This window comes from Artibeus jamaicensis, unplaced genomic scaffold (assembly GCF_021234435.1).
Source record: "Artibeus jamaicensis isolate MK-2021 breed Jamaican fruit bat unplaced genomic scaffold, CSHL_Jam_final scaffold_537, whole genome shotgun sequence".
NCBI lineage: Eukaryota > Metazoa > Chordata > Mammalia > Chiroptera > Phyllostomidae > Artibeus > Artibeus jamaicensis.
In genome coordinates this window covers 45,038,693-45,056,951 of record NW_026522047.1, presented here as the reverse complement: position 1 = coordinate 45,056,951, position 18,259 = coordinate 45,038,693, and the positions used below count along the sequence as shown (strand labels likewise).

At 43.5% G+C, this 18,259-nt stretch overlaps 2 protein-coding genes and 1 non-coding gene across 3 annotated transcripts in view; 1 reads left to right on the top strand and 2 right to left on the bottom strand.

Moving 5' to 3' along the window:
- Nucleotides 1-508: 508 nt before the first annotated feature.
- On the bottom strand, nucleotides 509-8,137 carry QTRT1 (queuine tRNA-ribosyltransferase catalytic subunit 1). Its single transcript, XM_037153964.2, has 10 exons — nucleotides 7,858-8,137; nucleotides 7,536-7,604; nucleotides 7,313-7,451; nucleotides 3,744-3,822; nucleotides 3,505-3,620; nucleotides 2,676-2,814; nucleotides 2,336-2,411; nucleotides 2,109-2,218; nucleotides 1,934-2,021; nucleotides 509-1,840 (listed from the first exon to the last, which is right to left on the bottom strand). Exons 1-10 carry the CDS (start codon nucleotides 8,095-8,097, stop codon nucleotides 1,688-1,690), a joined length of 1,209 nt encoding a protein of 402 aa, XP_037009859.2. The 5' UTR covers nucleotides 8,098-8,137; the 3' UTR covers nucleotides 509-1,687.
- LOC128626406 (U6 spliceosomal RNA) lies at nucleotides 6,479-6,583 on the top strand. The gene has a single exon (XR_008390350.1). It is a non-coding gene; the product is annotated as a U6 spliceosomal RNA (small nuclear RNA).
- A 5,505-nt stretch (nucleotides 8,138-13,642) lies between the features above and the next one.
- Nucleotides 13,643-18,259, bottom strand: part of ILF3 (interleukin enhancer binding factor 3) — a 34,925-nt gene continuing 30,308 nt past the window's right edge. The window contains exon 21 of the mRNA XM_037153917.2: nucleotides 13,643-17,723. The gene's annotated coding sequence lies outside the window, so the exon portion shown is untranslated. The remainder of the gene's footprint in view (nucleotides 17,724-18,259) is intronic.

Genomic DNA, 18,259 nt, shown 5'->3' with positions numbered 1-18,259 from the left:
CTTCCCCTCTACGTATAAATAAATAAAATCTTTTTTAATTTTTTTAAAGTCATACCTCTATGCCTTTGCGAATGCTGTGCCCTCTCCTAAGAATACCTTCCTTCACTTCTGCCTTGATGAGGCTAACAAATGCACTTGATTCTTCAAATTTAGCATACCATTCATGATCTTTTTCAGTACTCAATGAAACTCAACGGATCCTGTGCCCACAAAAAGACGTTAAGAAGTGATTTGCCCTGACTGCTGTGACTCCCGTTGGGTGTCACCCTGCAAAGCAAAAGGTTGCCAGTTTGATTTTGGGTCAGGGCACATGCCTGGATTGCAGGTTCAATCCCCATTCCAGGTGCATTTCAGAGGCAACTGATTGATGTTTTTCTCTCACATCGATGTTTCTCTTTCTCCGTCCCTTTCCCTCTCTCTAAAAATAAATCAATAAAATCTTTTAAATGAAAGAAAGAAGTGATTTTTATCCCTCTGGGCATAGATGGGCCAGAGAGGAACTGAGTCCAAAGAATGCAGAAGCAACCCGGTTAAGGACTCAGGAACAATGGAGGTGGGGAAGTGGGCTGATTGGAGAACAGGGGGATGGCAGAGTGGCCAGTGCTGTGTACCTGCTCCAAGCCCCAACCCCAAGTCTCAGACAGATGGGTAAAAAGATGACCAACGAGGATTGGCAGTGCGGCCTTGATTAGAGTAGCAGAAACCTGGAGACACCCCAGCTGTCCCTACATAAAGCTAAATAAATACTCTGCAGCAGCTATAAAGAAAATAAGTCTTCATGTACTGACATGTAAACAATTTGATACATACTGAGAAAGGAAAAACAGCAAAGTACATAACTGCATGTAAAAGACACTGACATGCATGAAAAATAGGTATACATGGAAAGTTTCTGGAAGAATATACAAACTGATCAAAACAATGCATTTTTATGTTATTTGAATGGTGGGTCCTACACATGTATTACTTTTTCAATTAAAAAACCCTTACCTTCTAAGAGCACCGGCTCTGTAATTGGCCATATCTGGGTTAGATCCTGGGCCTGTTTATTTGCTGGGTGGTAGTGACCAAGTGACTGCGTTCCTCTGAAACTCAGTTTCCTCATCCATAAAATGGGGAAGGTAGCTATGCACGCATCATAAAGTTGTAAGAATTAAATACACATGACAACCATTTAGAACAGGGCCAGGTGCAGTGTAAGCACCTACTACATCACACCTATTACCATTATAACTGTGTTAACTGACAGCAAGATTAAGCCACATGTTTGAAGAGTCAAGGCTAAGGGCATGAGGTCTGGAGCCAGGCTGCTACTTCCTCAGTGGTGACTTATGTAAGCTACTGACCCTCTCTTGGCCTGTTTACTCAATTGTGAAAAGGGGCAGGACAAAAATGTTGACACCTGGAGTGTCTGGGAGGTCTAGGCCACAGGAAAAAAAATGTGGCTCCCCCTCTGAGATACTTCCTATATGATGGGTTGTGAAAGGTGGTCTCCAGATACTACCTGTTGCTATGGCCACTAGTTATTACCAATGGGAGGCAAGGGACATCAACCACAGGACACTCAGTCCAGGAAGGGGACCAAGACAGGCCGCCCCCCCAAGAAGAAAGAGACACTAAATTATAATAAAAAATCCAAACCCTTCAATATCTTCCATCCCTTCCCACCACTTCCCCCCAGACCAGGTCAACTCAATGTGATTCCCACAGAGGCTAGGGCTTCAGTGGCCCAGGTGGGATATAGGGTGGGGTCCCCATACATGGTGTGCATGAAGTCCCGCACAAAGTCAGGAAAGCATTTCTCCACGATGCTGGTGCGCACGGCAGCCATCAGCTGCAGCTATGGGGCGGAGATATCAGTGTCAGCCACCTGCACCCAGGAGACCCCCGCCCCCACCCCTGCCTTGCCCACCCAGGCCACGCACAAACCTACCTGATAGGCAATATTGTGGACAGTGAGGTGGTGCAGGGCAGCGGTGTTGTCACTGTGCAGTAGCGCGTGCAGGAAGGCCCGGCTGTGCCTGGGAACAGAAAGTTAGAGCTCAGCAATGTAGAGTCCTGCCCCCCATCCCAGGCTTCCCCCAGCCTGCAGCCTCATCATCCCCTACTTCTGGCAGGTAGGACAGGCACACTCAGGGTCTATGGGGCGGAAGTCCTTCTGGAACTGCTTCTTCTTCAGCTGCAGATTCCCAGTAGGCACCAGGGCAGAGCCAAATCGCTGAGGGAGGAAAGGTGGCAGAAGGAAGGTCAACCAGGTCTTTACCCCTTCTGGCCCCACCTCCACCTTGGCCCATCAACAGACCCCGCCCCTTCTGCCCCCTGCCCAAGGCCTCACCGCTGTCCTCGTGGGGAAAACGCAGTCGAACATGTCGCATCCAAGAGCCACGCAGACCACCAGATCAGTGGCATAGCTGGGGATGGGGCCATGGGAGAAGGGGAGCAGAGTACCTCAAACCCTGGTCACAGACCCAGACCCCTTCAGATTCTCAGACTCCCCTTAGACTGGAACCCTCAGAACCATACCCAATGGAAGGCCATGTCTTCCTTAGTCCCCTGCCAGGCAGGGCTGTATCCTTTCCTGATACACAGTGTTGGAAGGGGGGGCAGGGGGGAATGAAGGGTCCCCAGGAATCTGTCCCCCACAGGCGCAGCAGTCTTCCCGCTTTTGGACATACCCAACCCCCATCAGGTATCTGGGCTTGTCCTTAGGCAGCCTCGAAGTGCTCAGCGCCACCATCCTCCAGAACTGGTCCTTGCTCTCACCCCCACTCAGTCCCCCGATGGCAAAGCCAGGCACGTCCCTCTTGGTCATCTCTGAGGGTACAGGGCAAGGTGTAGGGCAACCAAGCAAAAGGAAATGCTACTTCTCCTCCTCTCTGTCCCCGCCACTTCCTCCCCTTCATCTCCTGGGCCACAACCTTGGTTTAGGCCTCAGTCACCCTTCTCCTGGACAACAACTCTAGCTTCCTCATGGGTCTTCTGCTTCCTGTCCTACCAGGGTTTTTCTATGGTTCCTGTCACTCTCCCACTCAACAGCCCTCCATGGCTCCCCAGTATCTCAGTGTATCAATTAATGTTGTAGGTTCTAGGACCCAAGGCCTGGACCCAAATCCCAGCTCTGTAATATCCAAGCTGTCTAGCTTGGGGTAAGTGACTTAGTGGCTCTCTACCTTAATTTCTCCTTTCTGTTACCCTGGGAACTGGTAGTTCCCACCTTAGAGGATTGTTAGGAAAACTCAACGGGTCAATCTGTGACCAGCACTTGGCATAGCATCTGAACACTGAAAAACATGACGGCTATTGGAATTACTATTATTCTGAAAACATTCGACTCCATTCTGCCTCTGGGCCTTTGCTTCAGTTGTCCTTTCTGCCTGTAGAACCCTTCCTCCGGGAGAACCCTTCCACCCATTAACAACGGCTGCCTGAGCACCATCACATGCCAGACCCAAGGAAGGCTCTCAGCAAAATGACAAACTCTGGTCCTGCCGAACATGACTCTACCTTCGAGGCAGGTGGCCCGGAGATCCGCGTCCAGCCCACCCTGAATGATCGCGAACAGATTCTGCTTCTCCGGCTGCCGATGGGCTGCAATGCATCGGTCTAGCCAGCGGATTGATCTGCAAGAGGCCCAATCAGCCGTTTAGGTCTGGCGAAGGGTAGGGAAAGAAGAGTGCAGGATCTGGATCCCTACCCCTGCTGCCCATGCGTGCGCGCGCGCACACACACACACACACGCACACCTGGACATAGCCTCCTCCACACGAGGTCCGGTCACAGTGCTGCTGACCACGTCATCCAGCTGCATGATGATGTCCGACCCTGGGTGGGGGGCAGTTGAAAATGGAATACTGTCACTAGGAAAGACCCCAGCTGTTGGGGGCAAACTGTACACCAAAAGTCCCTGCTTGGGTCTTGCTGACTCCCACTTAATCTTCCAATTGTTTATACAGTAGCTAGAGAGAGCTTTCAAAATGTCCATCTGTTACAGCGCCTCCTCCAGCCCTCCCCAGCGAACCCCGTTTCTGGCATGTAGAATGAAATCCCACTTCTGCAAGTTTATCCTTCAAGAATAAAACACCATGCATACAAAGTGAGGTGCAGAGAACAATAGCACGATAGCAACCCAAACGTCCATCAACAAGGGTCTGGTTAAAAAACCATGGCCCAACCCTTAACGAATGTGCCTTCCCCCCGCCATCCCAAAATCCAGACACTTCTCAAAATCAAAGGCTTTTTCTTAAGTTTATGGCACAGTCATTCAGTAGCAAAACCCAAGATGGTAATAACCCTTTCAAAAATCCAATTTATTTATTTTATTTTTTAAAAGATGTTATATATTTATTTTTTAAAAGAGGAGAAGGGAGGGAGAAAGAGAGGGTAAGAAACATCAACGTGCGGTTGCCTCTCACGTGGCCCCCACTGGAGACCCAGCCTGCAATTCAGACATGTGCTGGGACTGGGAATCAAACCGGCGACCCTTTAGTTCACAGCCCTCACTTAATCCACTGAGCTATACCAGCCAGGGCTCAAAAATCCAATTTAATATAAAGTTTCATAAAGTGTTAATCCCAAAAAAGTAAAGTGTGTACCGTATAATCTAGCCATCCTGTTCTGGGCATATACCCAAAAGAATATAAAGCAGGGTCTTAAGACATATTTGTACACCCATTTCATAGCATTATTCCCAATAGCCAAAAGGTGAAAGCAACCCAAGCATATACATCAACCAGTGAACAGATAAAATGTGATATGACATACAATGGAATACTATGCAAGCTTGCAAAGGTGGGAAATTCTGACACATGCTACAATATAGATGAACCTTGAAGATATTAGGCTAAGTAAAATAAACCAGTCACGAAAAGACAAATACTGTATGTGTTCACTTACATGAGGTCCCCAGAGTAGTCTGATTCTTAGAGTGGAAGGGCAGGTGCCAGAGGCAGAGGGAGAGAGGAATGTGGAGTGAGTGTTCAATGGGGACAGAGTCTCGGTTTTGCAGATGAAAGGAGTTCCAGAGATGGATGATGGGATGGTTGCACAACAGTGTGAATACACCTAATGCCACTGAATTGGACACTTAAAAATGGTTAAGAAGGTTAACTTTATGTTATGTGTATTTACCACAATTTTTTAAATTAAAAAAAGAAGTGTACCACAAGAGTCCACCATAGGCCTTACTAAGAGTCTGTGTGTGTAATACGTGGGGCTTGTTACCTTCTAAAATATGAAAATTCTTGGCCCCAAGAATTTCAGATTTGGGACTGTGGACTTATATATTAGAAAAGCTCAAGTATCACATATCATTATAGGAAAAAAGCATAGTACACCACATTAGCCAACGATGGGCGATTTGACAATCAATAAGAATTGAACCAATTATAACGGATTGAGACACATCAAATACATTTAAATCCCTGAGTTCATGGTGATCCTAAAAATCTAAACATTAGTTTGCCCTGCTAAAAGATGCTAAGTAATCAACCCGTGGAAACTGGTAAATAAGGAAAAAGAATGAATCCTTTGTTTCCTATATGAACTGAACTACTTGGTCTCCCAGGAGGAGGTGAGATGGTTTTCTTTACAGAAGAACGACAGAATTAGAAAATCACATGTTGCAACTCCTAATGGCATAACAGTCCCAAGCAAGAAGCATACATGGGCCCTGGCTGGTGTGGCTCAGTGGACTGAGTGCCGGCCTACAAACCAAAGGGTCACCGGTTCGATTCCCAGTCAGGGCACATGCCTGGGTTGTGGGCCAAGTCCCCAGTAAGGAGCATGCAAGAGGCAACCACACATTGATGTTTCTCTCCCTGTCTTCCTCCCTTTCCCCTCTCTAAAGATAAATAAATTAAATTTAAAAAATAAAAATAAAGAAACTATAACTTGGAACACTGACTGGCCAGATATTTTGATGATGTTAATTAAGTACTGTTAATTATTTTTATGTAGCATTATGGGTTTTTTTAACTCCTGTTTTAGAGATATAAATTAAAATACAGGATCTGGCGCAAATAACATCCCTTTTTTATTACAAAATCTTTTATTACAAAATCATAAGCATGTAATTCTATATCATAACAGTAACACATTCAAGCACCCCATATGACATTTTAGGTGAAATGTTCAAATTAAAACTATAAATTATCACACCTATTATCATTATCCTATCAATCGCACTCAAGCAGGCGTTACTCCTGCCAGACCCTGTGCTTACAGATGAAATGACAGAATGTCTAGGATTTGGTTTGGTTTGATTATTACAGATGACCTAAGGAGTTTAAAAGCTAGAAAAAGAGGAACAAACCAAAAAAAAATTTTTTATTTAAAAAATAAACAAGATATGTATGTAAGATTGCAACTATCAAAAAAATCAGTGAGGCATATCCATTCAATAGCATATTATTTGGCTAAAAAAAAGAAATAAAGTACTGATCACACTATAATATAGATGAACCTCAAAAACCTTATACCAGTGCTCACTTCGACAACACATATACTGAGACTGGACTGGCAGAGAAGATTAGCACCGCCGCTGTGTGGGGATGGCACATAAATTCATGAAGTGTTCCATATTAAAAAAAAAAGTATACTAAGTAAAAGAAGCCATTCACAACAGACTGCACATTGTATGATTTCATTTACATGAAATGCCTAGAAAAGGCAAATCTATAGAGACAGCTAGTTTAGTCAGGGCTTGGGGACCGGGGAATGGGGAGTGACTAATAATGGGTATGGGATTTCTTCTTGGGATGATAAAAATGTTCTGAAATTAGACTGTGGTGATGGTTGTACAACTCTGTGAGTATACTGAAGTGTATATTTTAAATGGATGAATTATTTGTGCATCATATCTCAATAAAGCTATAAAAAAGAAAAGCGAAAACAAATAGAAAAAATAAACCAGCCACACCCTGAGTGGTGTGACTCAGATGGCTGGGCCTTGGCCAACAGCAAGGCACATGCCTAGAGGCAACCAATGGATGTTTCATCTCGATTCGATGTTTCTTTCCCTCTCTCTCTAACCCTTCCCCTCTCTCTAGAATAAATGGCCATGTCTTCGAGTGAAGATTTTTTAAAAAGTCATAATAGCAATAAGGGTAATAAGGGACACTATATGCCAGGCACTGTGCTTAGAGATTTACTGACATTAGATCACAAATCCTTTCGAACTATCCGTATTGATCAGCTCAAATGCCGCTCAGGGGAGGGGAGCGATTGCCCAAAGCCACACCAAATATAAGGAGCCGGCCACCTCAACTCCACCCGCGAAAGGTAGGGGAAGGAGCGGCTTCCCGGATCTGCTCACCCAGTGCGTTTTGGATCTCCACGGACCTCTCTGGGCTCAAAAGGGTCTCATCGCCGTTGTACGGGGAGCGGAAGCGGACGCCCTCCTCCGTTACTTCAGACAGGGACACTAGGGACACCATCTGGAAGCCACCGCTGTCCTGGAGAAAACACCGAAGAGCATCCTGAGACAGGTTAGGAGATTCACCTCAGAGGATCGTCCTAGCCTCCCGGCCCCATCTCACCGTCAGCAGGTTATGGGGCCAATTCATAAAGCCGTGGAGACCGTGGGCTTTCTGGATCAGCTCGGGTCCCTGGATTGGGGGACGGGGGGCGGTGAAAAAAAGAGTCCTGTCAGAGGGGAGCGCGACCCTGGGAACTCAGGTGGGGGGTCAGGGATAGCCAACTTTGATCCCCGCTGCTCCCTCGCGCAGTGCACAAGGCCTGGGCCACCGGGAGCTCTCAGTAGGCGTTGGTCGACGGATTTTTGGAGGAATCCCAGGCCTAGGGGATGCTCTTGGGCTCCCCAACCTCCCCCACCACCCTGTACGGGCAGAGCCCACCCACCGGCCTCAGACCCAAATGGTAAGTGTTGCCCAAGCAGATGCGGCAGCCCAGCGCGTCCAGCTGTTCCGCTGTAATGCCCTTCATGGTGGCCTGTGTGCCCACTGGCATGAATACTGGAGTGGCCACCGGCCCATGCGGCAGCCGCAGCTCGCCTGCCCGTGCTCTGGAGCGGCTGCACTCGGCCACTAGCCGCAAGATCCGCGGGGCCGACTCCAGGGAAGTGGGACTGGCTGTCGCCATCTTGCCTGCTAGAACCACGTGGGCAGTAAAACACCCTGGACCGCGCCATATTGGCAAGTGTCACGTGAGGCGAACGGCGGGCCTAAAACTCTGGAGAGCGTCAGGGGCCCATGGCAACGGACACTAGCCAACTGGTCCTCTCAGGCCGTTCACGTCGCCCCAAAGGCAGGCAGCCCATTGCCTCAAAGTATCGAAAACTGTCTTATGATCACTTTGTAAGTTATATAAATATCTGACTAATTTGTTGTACACCTGAAGTTAGTATAATATTGCATGTCAAGTAATTGGGGCGAATGATAGCATCTCAGATTAAGGAAATTGTGAAGATTGTATGAGGATAAATGTGTACAGAACTTTACACGGTGCCTGGAACAGGCTTTTATGTGTTTTGTTGATTGCGTTGTCCCAGTCACTTAGAATAGGACCTAGCACGTAGTACGTGCGCAATCAACAGTTTATTCAGTGAAAGAAGGAATCCAGATTTGCAGAAGTGGAGACTGAGGTCCAGAACCTGGCCACACCTCTTCGTTCATTCATTTATTCGGTACACCTACATAAACATCCCCACTAGTACTACCCTTTATACTGCACAGGAATGAGATAGGCTAAGTCACGGGTTTATTAAGCGCTGGCTGTTTTCCACTAATGATAGTAGCAATGCTATATACATAATACATAACCGTTATTATTGTGGGAAATGGAGCTGGTGCCCATCCTGGCCAGTAGAGGGCGCTATTAACCCAGAATCTTTCCTCTTACTTCCCCTGGCTTAACTGCGCTGACCCGAGGTAGACTCTGATCCTCTGAGCTAAACTCTGATCCTCTGAGCCTCGGGCTAATGATGCCAGTTTCTTAGGTTGATGGAGATTCCTCACTCAGGTCACATCTGGGAAACACCCACCGAGGAGGCCCATCTCAAGGCCTTTGCTGTTGCCACTGTCTGCAACACTTCTGATTTTCCCATTCAGTATCGATTGCCCCTAACTCTCCCAATTGCCCCTAACTCTCCCGATCTTAAGAACCCTCCCTGCTTTTGAAACCGCTACACATTGACAATGCCCAAATTTTTTAAAGATTTATTTATTTATTTATCTTTAGAGGGTAAGGGAAGGAGAGGGAGAGAAATATCAATGTATGGTTGCCTCTCCTGTGTCCCCTGCTGGGGACTGGACTGGGAATCAAACCCGGATCATTTCGTTCACAGGCTGGCTCTCAATCCACTGAGCTACACCAGCCAGGGCGCAATTTTTACTCCTATCTCCAGAACTCCCAACTCCTCTTAAGAAATGCTTCCTTGCCCTGGCTGGTGTGGCTCAGTGGATTGAGCGTGGACTGCGAACCAGAGGGTCTGCAGTTCGATTCCCAGTCAGGGCTCATGCCTGGGTTGCAGGCCAGGTCCCCAATATGGGGTGCTCGAGGTAGTTCTCTCCGCTCCTCTAATTTAAAATGCCCAGTGAGAACCACATAGTTCTCTCCTCTTTCTCCTTCTCTTCCCCTCTTTCTAAAAAATAAATAAATAAAACCTTTAAAAGAAAATAAAGGCTTAAAAAAAAATGCTTCCTTGACATCTCCACTGGGTGTCTGTGAGCTTTCAAACGCTGTATGTCCAAAGCAGAGTTCCTCATTGTAGCTCAATCCAAGCTTGCCTAACTCCTTCCATCTTCCTCTTCTCAAATAATAGCAGCTCAAATCTTGGAGCTCTGATAGAAACTTAGGGATGATCCTTGAGCTCTCACTGTCACTCCTTACATTTGATTTCTCAGCAAATCCTGGCCGCTCTGCTTTCCAAATCTAGCCAAAATCAAACACTTCAATCAAACACTCTCCTTTATAGCTCTCACCCTGGTCCAGACACCACCAGCTCTTGCCTGGATTATTGCAGTCTTCTCACTGTTTGGGCTTCTGTCATTGACACCTTATGCTATATACCAGAAGGCATTTTAAAGCAAATGATTTCACCATTATGTAAGTTGTCTGTTGTAGGTTTATTGAAAATGCAAAAAAAGGGGGGGCTTTCAATTCCTAGTTCACTCACAGATTTTTATTGTAAATAAATGTTTATTGTACACTTTTTCTGTATCTATAGAGATAACCATATAATTTGTCTCGTTTAATTTAAAATGCCCAATGAGACTTGGCCTGTGTGCCTCAGTTGGTTGGAGCATCACTCCATGAACTGAAGGGTCATGAGTTCAATTCCGATCAGGGCACACGCCTGGATTGTGGGTTCGGTCTCCCATTGGGAGGCGTGAGAGAGGCAAATGATCAGATCTGCATTTCCCTTCTCCTCTTCACCTCTCTCTACAATCAGTATTTAAAAAAATGCCCAATGACATAATTTTTTTTCTAATTTAATAATAAATTTTATTTCCACTCAAGATAAATCCACCTTCTTTATGGTACTTTTTTAGATTGTGGCACTTTGTTAATCTTTTTAAACTAATATTTTATTTAGAATATTGCATTTTGGCTATAAAGTGTATTGGTCTATAATTGTCCTTGCTTACAGTACTGTCTTGACCAAGTCTGGTTATGTTGTTTTCCTTGTAGGAATCTTTTAAACTTATAATAGACTATTCAGGTGTTCCATTTCTTCTCAAGTCAATACAGGTAAGCAGACTTTCTCTGAGAATTTATTCATGTATTTGAGTTGTCAAATGTATTGGCCTACAGTTGCTCCTAATGTCCTCATATAATTTTGTCCCCCTCTTTGTGGATTTCAAATGCAGAGGTTTGAGTTATGCATAGTCTTTGACTGACACCAATCCATGTAAAGTCTCTCTTTTTCTTTCTTCTCTTTAATTCCCATTCCCCTACCTCCACAGCCTATGGGTTTGTATAGATCTTTTTATTTGATATTAACATAACTCTTCCAGTTTTCCTTATGTTATGGTAACCTTTGAATATTTTTGTACATCTCCTGAACTTGACATTTTCTGCCTTGTTTAAGATGTGTCCTTAGAAAACAAAAAGAACTCTACTTTGTATTTTTCAAACATTCCAATAATCTTGCCTTTTACTGACAAGTCTTGTCTATTTACATTTGTAATGCTTACTGATATGTTGGATCTGATTCCATCTTTCTACAGACTATTTGTATAGAGTCTGAGGGTTCTTTTTTAAATTTAATTATTTTTTAAAAGACATTAATTTGTTGTCCCACTTATTTATGCATTCATTGGTTGGTTCTTGTGTGTTCCCTGATTGGGGATCAAACCTTCAACCTTGGTTGAGGTGATGCTCTAACCAACTGAGCTACCCAGCCAAGGCTGAGGATTCTTTTACTTGCTTTTCCTCTCTTGTCTCTCTTGCCTTTTTATAAAATTGTTAAACATTTTTTCTCAATTCATTTTTTCTCTGATTTTACTGAAACTTTGTTCTCTGTGTATTTTTGTGGTGGGCTTGCTGGCCATGTTAAGTGGCATACTTAAGCAATACCTTTAACATATCCCAATCAACTAAGACAGTTTAATTCAGAACTCACAAGCCTTATTTGTCCAGTATTTGATATATCGATTGGTTTTTTTGTCTACAAATCAGGCATTATGGTTGTCGTCATTTTGCCTGTGTTGATATATATACCCAGGTATACAGCAACATCTTTGCTTGTAACTTACATTCACTGAGACTTTGAATCTCAAATGAATGTGTATGTCTGAAGATCTTTGAAATGTCCTTCAATAATAAAAACCCTAAGTTGATAATCTCTAAATTTTTGTTTACCTGAAAAGAAATATATTTCCCCTGGCTCCTGACCAGTAGTTTCACTGAGTATACAATGCTAGGTTGATAATTATTTTTTTTTCTTGGTTCACCAAACATATTCCACTGTCACTTTTTTAAAAAGACTTTATTTATTTACTTTTTAATTTACTTTTATTTAGAGAGGGTAAGGGAGGGAGAGAGGGAGAGAAACATCCATATGTGAGAGATATGTGCATCTGTAGCCTCTGGCTTCCGCCCCAACTGGGGGCCTGGCCTCCAACCCAGGCATGTGCCCTGACTGGGAATCCAAGCAGCGACCTCTCAGTTCCCAGTCTAGTGCTCACTCCACTGACCCACGCCAGCCAGAGCTCCACTGTCACTTTCATTATCACTATTAAGAAGTAGAATCTCCAGCTAAGCATGATTTCTTGTGATCTGTTTTTATCTTTCTAGTTTCTTTTCAGAAATTTTTCCTTTTTCTTTGCTAGTTTGTAATTAATTCCATAAGATGTGTCTAATTGTGGACTTTTGTGATTTTTAATTTTTATTTTATTTTAATTTTTTTTTAGATTTTATTTATTTATCTTTAGAGGGGAAGGGAAGGAGAGAGGGAGAGAAACATCAATGTATGGTTGCCTCTCATGCATCCCCTGCTGGGAACTGGCCTGCAACCCAGGCATGTGCCCTGAATGGGAATGAAACCTCGATCTTTTGGTTCTCAGGCCCGTGCTCAATCCACTGAGCTACACTAGCCAGGGCTATTTTATTTTTAATCGATCTTTAGAGAGAAAGGAAGTGAGAGAGGGAGAGAGAGAGAAAAACATCAATTTGTTGTGCCACTTATTTATGCTTTCATTGTTTGATCCAAGCAATAATCTTTTATACTCACTCTTTTTATTGCTCTTTAGAACAGGGGTGTAAACTGATTTTCACCGGGGGCTACATCAGCCTCACAGTTGCCTTCAAAGGGTGGAATGTAATTTCAACTCCTTAACAGTTAAGGAGTAGTTACATTTATACAGTCCTAAAATTATTTCAGCCTTCATAATAATATCATACTCAAGCACACCATATGACATTTTAGGTGAAATGTTCTAATTAAAACTATAAATTATTACACCATATTATTACTCTACCAAGCACACTCTTAAAGAAGCATTTAAGAGTGTGCCACTTCTGCCACACTCTGTATATCCCCAATGTATACATATATCAAATCATTATGTTGTACACCTAAAACTCATACAATATTATATGTCAATTATATCTCAGTAAAAATGGAGGGAAATCTCTTAGTAATGTGAAAAAAGTTAAAATGATAAATTTTATATTTTATATACCTTATTACATTAAAAATGTATATTAATGATAAAAACACATGTACACTAACAAAAATCAGGAAAAAACTGAAAACAGAAGTTTAATAAGCTTTATTTATGATTTAACTTTAAGTAGATTTAAGTTTTAAAATAGATATATTACCACATAATTAAAAAATATAAATAAAATGTATAATGTGAATTGTTTTTCCCACTGTTGTCCCTTGTCCAAATGCTTCTCACTTAGTAATATTAAGTATTATTTTTTTTAAGATTATATCTTTAGAGAGGGGGAAGGGAGGGGGGGAGGAAGAGGAGAGAAACATCAAATGGTTGCCTCTCACACACCCCCAACCGGGGACCTGGCCTGCACCTCAGGCATGTGCCCCCACTGGAAATGGAACCGGTGACCTTTCAGTTGGCAAGGTGATGATGCTCCATCCACCAAGCTACACCAGCCATGGCATCTTCATTCTTTTTATTAAATCCTTCATTCTTTTTTATTAAATCCTTTTATATTCATTCTTTTATATTCATTCTTTTTTATTAAATCCTTACCTGAAGATGTTTTACTGATTTTAGAGAGAGGAAGAGAGAGAAACATCAGTGTGAGAGAGAACCATCAATCTGTCTGCCTCCTATATGAGCCCCGACCAGGGATCGAATCTGTACCCTAGGTATGTACCCTGGTCATACCTAGAATTGAACCCACAACCTTTTGGTATAGGAGACAGCACTCCAACCAACTGAGCCACCCAGCCATGGCCATTCTTTTAACATTCATTCTCATGTATACTTACAGACATGTTTATCAGCATACACAAGCAAATATGTTGCTATTTTATTTTCAGTTGATTCATTTAGATAATGGCTTTTCATTTTCTAGAAGCTTTAATACTTTTATACTTTTATAAACTTATGGGGCTTTGGAATAGTCATTTTCCACTAGTCATGGACCATTGACTCATGGCATTCCATTATGACTTACTCTAATGTAAATTTCATGCCCTGGTTGGTGTAGCTCAGTAGATTGAGCATGGGCCTGTGAAACAAAGGGTCACGGATTTGATTCCCAGTCAGAGCACCTGTCTGGGTTGCAGGCCAGGTCCCTAGTAGGGGACACGTGAGAAGCAACCACACATTGATGTTTCTCTCCCACTCTTTCTCCTTCCTGTCCTCTCTCTCTCTAAAAATAAATAAATAAAATATTTAGCCCTGGCTGATCTAGCTCAGTGGATTGAGCGCAGGCCTGTGAACCAAATGATCATGGTTCAATTCCCAGGCAGGGCACATGCCTGGGTTGCTGGCCAGTTCCCAGCAGGACACACATGAGAAGCAACCATACATTGATATTTCTCTCCCTCTGTCCTTCCCTTCCCCTTTAAAGATAAATGAATAAAATTTTTAAATTACACTAATAAAATTATACCACACCCAGCCTCTGTGACTTGCTTTATGTTCCTTACAATTGTCTCTAAGATTTATTCATGCTATATGTAGTTGTGATTCATTCATTTCTTCTGCAAGCCACTCACATATTGGTATAAATATACTAAAGTATATACTAAAGTATATTTATTCGTTGTCCAATCAATGGACTTGTGGACTTTCCAGTGTTTTTATTTTATTTGTTTTTTACCATTATACAGTGCTGGTACAAGCATTTGTGTACTCATTTCCTTTTATACTGCTGCAAAATTCCTAGGAATAGAATAGCAGGACCCTAGACCCAATGGACAGTCAACTTTACAAGGCAAAAGCAGCACAGGAAAGCCCCCTCGTGTCACTTCCTCTCAGATTCTCATATATTCAGAAGTCTTAAATTTTGTCAATCAAGTTTATGTGAAATGGAATCTCAGTGGAGTTTTAATTTGCATTTCCATGATTCCTGCTTAGATCGAACACCTTTTCAGATGTTGGAGCTATTTACAATTTTTTTTTATTACTGAGCTTAGGTGATCTGGCAGCAGAATTTAATACAACTAAGCTGCTGAATACTTTTTTTTTAATTTTAGTGTTTTGTATACACACACACATCTTTTCCACATGAAACAAAAATACAAAATATTGGTCTTTGGAGGTTGTAAGTACAAGGGTCTTCACTGAACTGTACTTGTTTTAGGGACTTTTCTTCTTTTGTAATATTTCAGTTTCAAATGTATAAAAAATTCAGAAAAAGCAAAATGCAAACAAACTCACTCCAAACTCATCCCCCACCCACCCACTTTTCATCTCAGCTTTTTCTAGCAACATTTTATTAGATTCCTGTATCTTTCCTACATTTGTTCATGCAAACAGAAACAAATACAAAGCTAACTATTTATCCTTTTTGTATACAAATGGCTTGGTACTTACACTGGTAGAATGCACCTTGCTCTTTGTCTATACTTTGGAGGCCACCCTGTCAGTTTATAGTCTCCTTGCTCTTAGCAGTTGCCTATTTCAAGCAAGTGATGGGTAGACCATCACTTGCTTAAGGGGTCTCCCATTGATTCTTACTTGAGTTATGAGTAATCTTTTGTTCTATAAACGAGGCTGCACTTAATCATCTTGTTTTGAAGTAATTTCACATGGCAGCAGGTATATTTTTAGGAAAAATTTCCATCAGCTGAATGATTGGGTTAAAGCTTATATATTATGAGACCCTACCAAATGCCCTGTACCAGGGTCTGACATTTGCGTCTGCACCAGATAGGAGTAGATGGAAGTGCCCATTTCTCCACAGCCTCTCTAACACAATTTCCCTGCTTACTGGACAGAGCACTTTAGTAGCTCTATGTCATTTTTTTTCCTTTTCTAAAAAGTTTATTTTTATTTTATTTTTCTATTACCATTTATTTGTCTTCCACCTTCCCTCACACCCCACCCTCCCACAATCTTCATACTATTGACCATGTCCATGAGTTCTCTTTTTGCTGTCTTATTGCAGTAAGGTTTGGCATGTATTCTTCACTTTTACCTTCTTGAATCTCTTTCTTCCTGTAGCTTTTTTTGGTCTCATTATTCTAATATTTTAGAGTTATTTTTTAATTCACATAAATAATATAATGTTGGTGATGATTAACAGCCAATACTAATAGAGCAGGTGCCAATGTGTGCCAGGTGTCTGGTAAGTTCTACAATGTCATTGCATCATTTGGCCCTCTCAGTACAATGAGGTGGGTATTATTTTCATCCCCATTTTATGAATGAAGAAAATGAGGCAGAGATGTTTGCCGTCTCGCTCAGGTCACATGGCTAGTATTCAAGGAAAAAGCGTTGAAATCTAGTCCTGTGTGAGCCCTCTGAAGCTACCCTCCTATACTTTTTTTTGAAGAAGGCAGTATTAGGGATTGCAGCACAGAGACGGGGTGGAAAGGTTATGGCCAGAGAAACCTGAGAGGGAGGATTCAGGCTCTGACACTCAAAAGGTGGGGACTTTGGTCTGGTGATTGCCATTCTCTGAATCTCGGTTTGTCCTTCAAACGGGGGTAGGGTATCATTATGAAGTATGCAGGGATTCGCACACAGTACATGTCCGACTATAGAGTATACATGCAATAACTGTTTCCGTGTCAGGCACTGTTCTCGCTGGCAAACACAGCAGTGAACAACAGATAAAAATCCGTGGCCTTTAAGGAAAAACAAAAATTTAGCAATGCATATCATGTCTCAGGTGGTCAGTGCTGGAGAATAAGAGGGCAAGGAAGGAGACAAGGAGTTGGAAGGTAGGGTGGTGGTCGCGATCAGTCTCACTGAGGTGACATTTGAGTTAAGGCCTGAAAGATATGAGGGAGGAGCTATGATGGGAACTGAGTGCATTTCACGCAGAGGAAACACGAGAGCAAAGCCCCTGAGGTGGGGATGTGCCTGAATTGTTTGTGGTGCAGTGCAGAGTTCATCTTGCCTAGGGAGTGAGGGAAGGAGCAGAAGATGAGGTGTGGGAGGTCAAATGGCAAGGTCATGCAAGTCCTCTAGTTTGCGGTGAGAACTTTCTTCTGAGCTAGATGGGAGGGGAATGGAGAGAAGCGATCTTTCTATCACCAAGAGGTAATGGGTGGGTGGAAATGGGTTGCAGCCGACGTTCACAGGCATTGAGATCTCTACGCCGCTCAGTACAGAGGCCTGGGGGCGCCATGAAGTGAGGTGGCATTTGGAAGGCTTCAGCACTCTGGACAGTTCCATCAATGTTGCCTGGCGACAAGGGATGCTGCTGCTCTGTGGGTAGAGCGGAGGCAACCTATTAAAAGCGGCCCTCTGCATGCACCCTATGGGAGTGTGGCAGGGGCGGGGCCTAACGGTCCCATTTAAGTGACTGCAAAGATACGAGCCTCTCGTCCCTGGGCAGGGCCTATAGAATGCTTTCATTTGGGCGGGACATGCTGATTAGGCAGGAAAGGGAACGAGTGTTAAGGGCGAATATGAGGTTGTTTGTAAAGGGTAATGTTTGCAGCAATGTGGTTTCCGCAGATTTCTGCTCCCCTCAAGTGGAGGCCGGCACATCATCCCAGGTTCGTAACCACGATTGGGGATGCTCTGTACATTCCCGAATTTTCCAGCTGCTGCCCAGGAAGAGTCCCGGACACTGGCTACCAGGTGGTTGGCCTCAAAGATTTCCCTAGACTGAGAAAAGGGCAGGAGTTAGATTTACGAGTTCGGAATGAAATGTCCAGGAACCTGGAGGGTTTACTTTTTTCATCTAGGGGTGGAGTGTACTCCTGTGATTTTTTTTCCTTTCTATAGATTTTATTCAGATGGGAAGGGAAAAGAAAGGGAGATATGCCCTGGCTGGTACGGTTTAGTGGACTGAGTGCCAGCTTTCGAACCAAAGGGGGAGGGAGGGCTGGCTGGTTGATTCCCAGTCAGGGCACATGCCTGGGTCCTAGGCCAGGTCCCCAGTGGGGAACGCGTGTCGAGGCAACTGTACATTACTATTTCTCTCCCTCTTTCTCCTTCCCTTTCCCTCTAAGTAAAATCTTCAAAATAAAGAAAAACATGGATGTGTGAAGGCACATTGCTCAATTTTCCCCAACCTCCACACATCCGCAACTGAGGGATCCGGACCTGGCTGGCAACCCAGGCACGTGCCCCAACTGGGAATTTAACTGGTGATCTATTGGGTGACATTCGACCCACTGTGCCGAACCACCTTCAGTTAT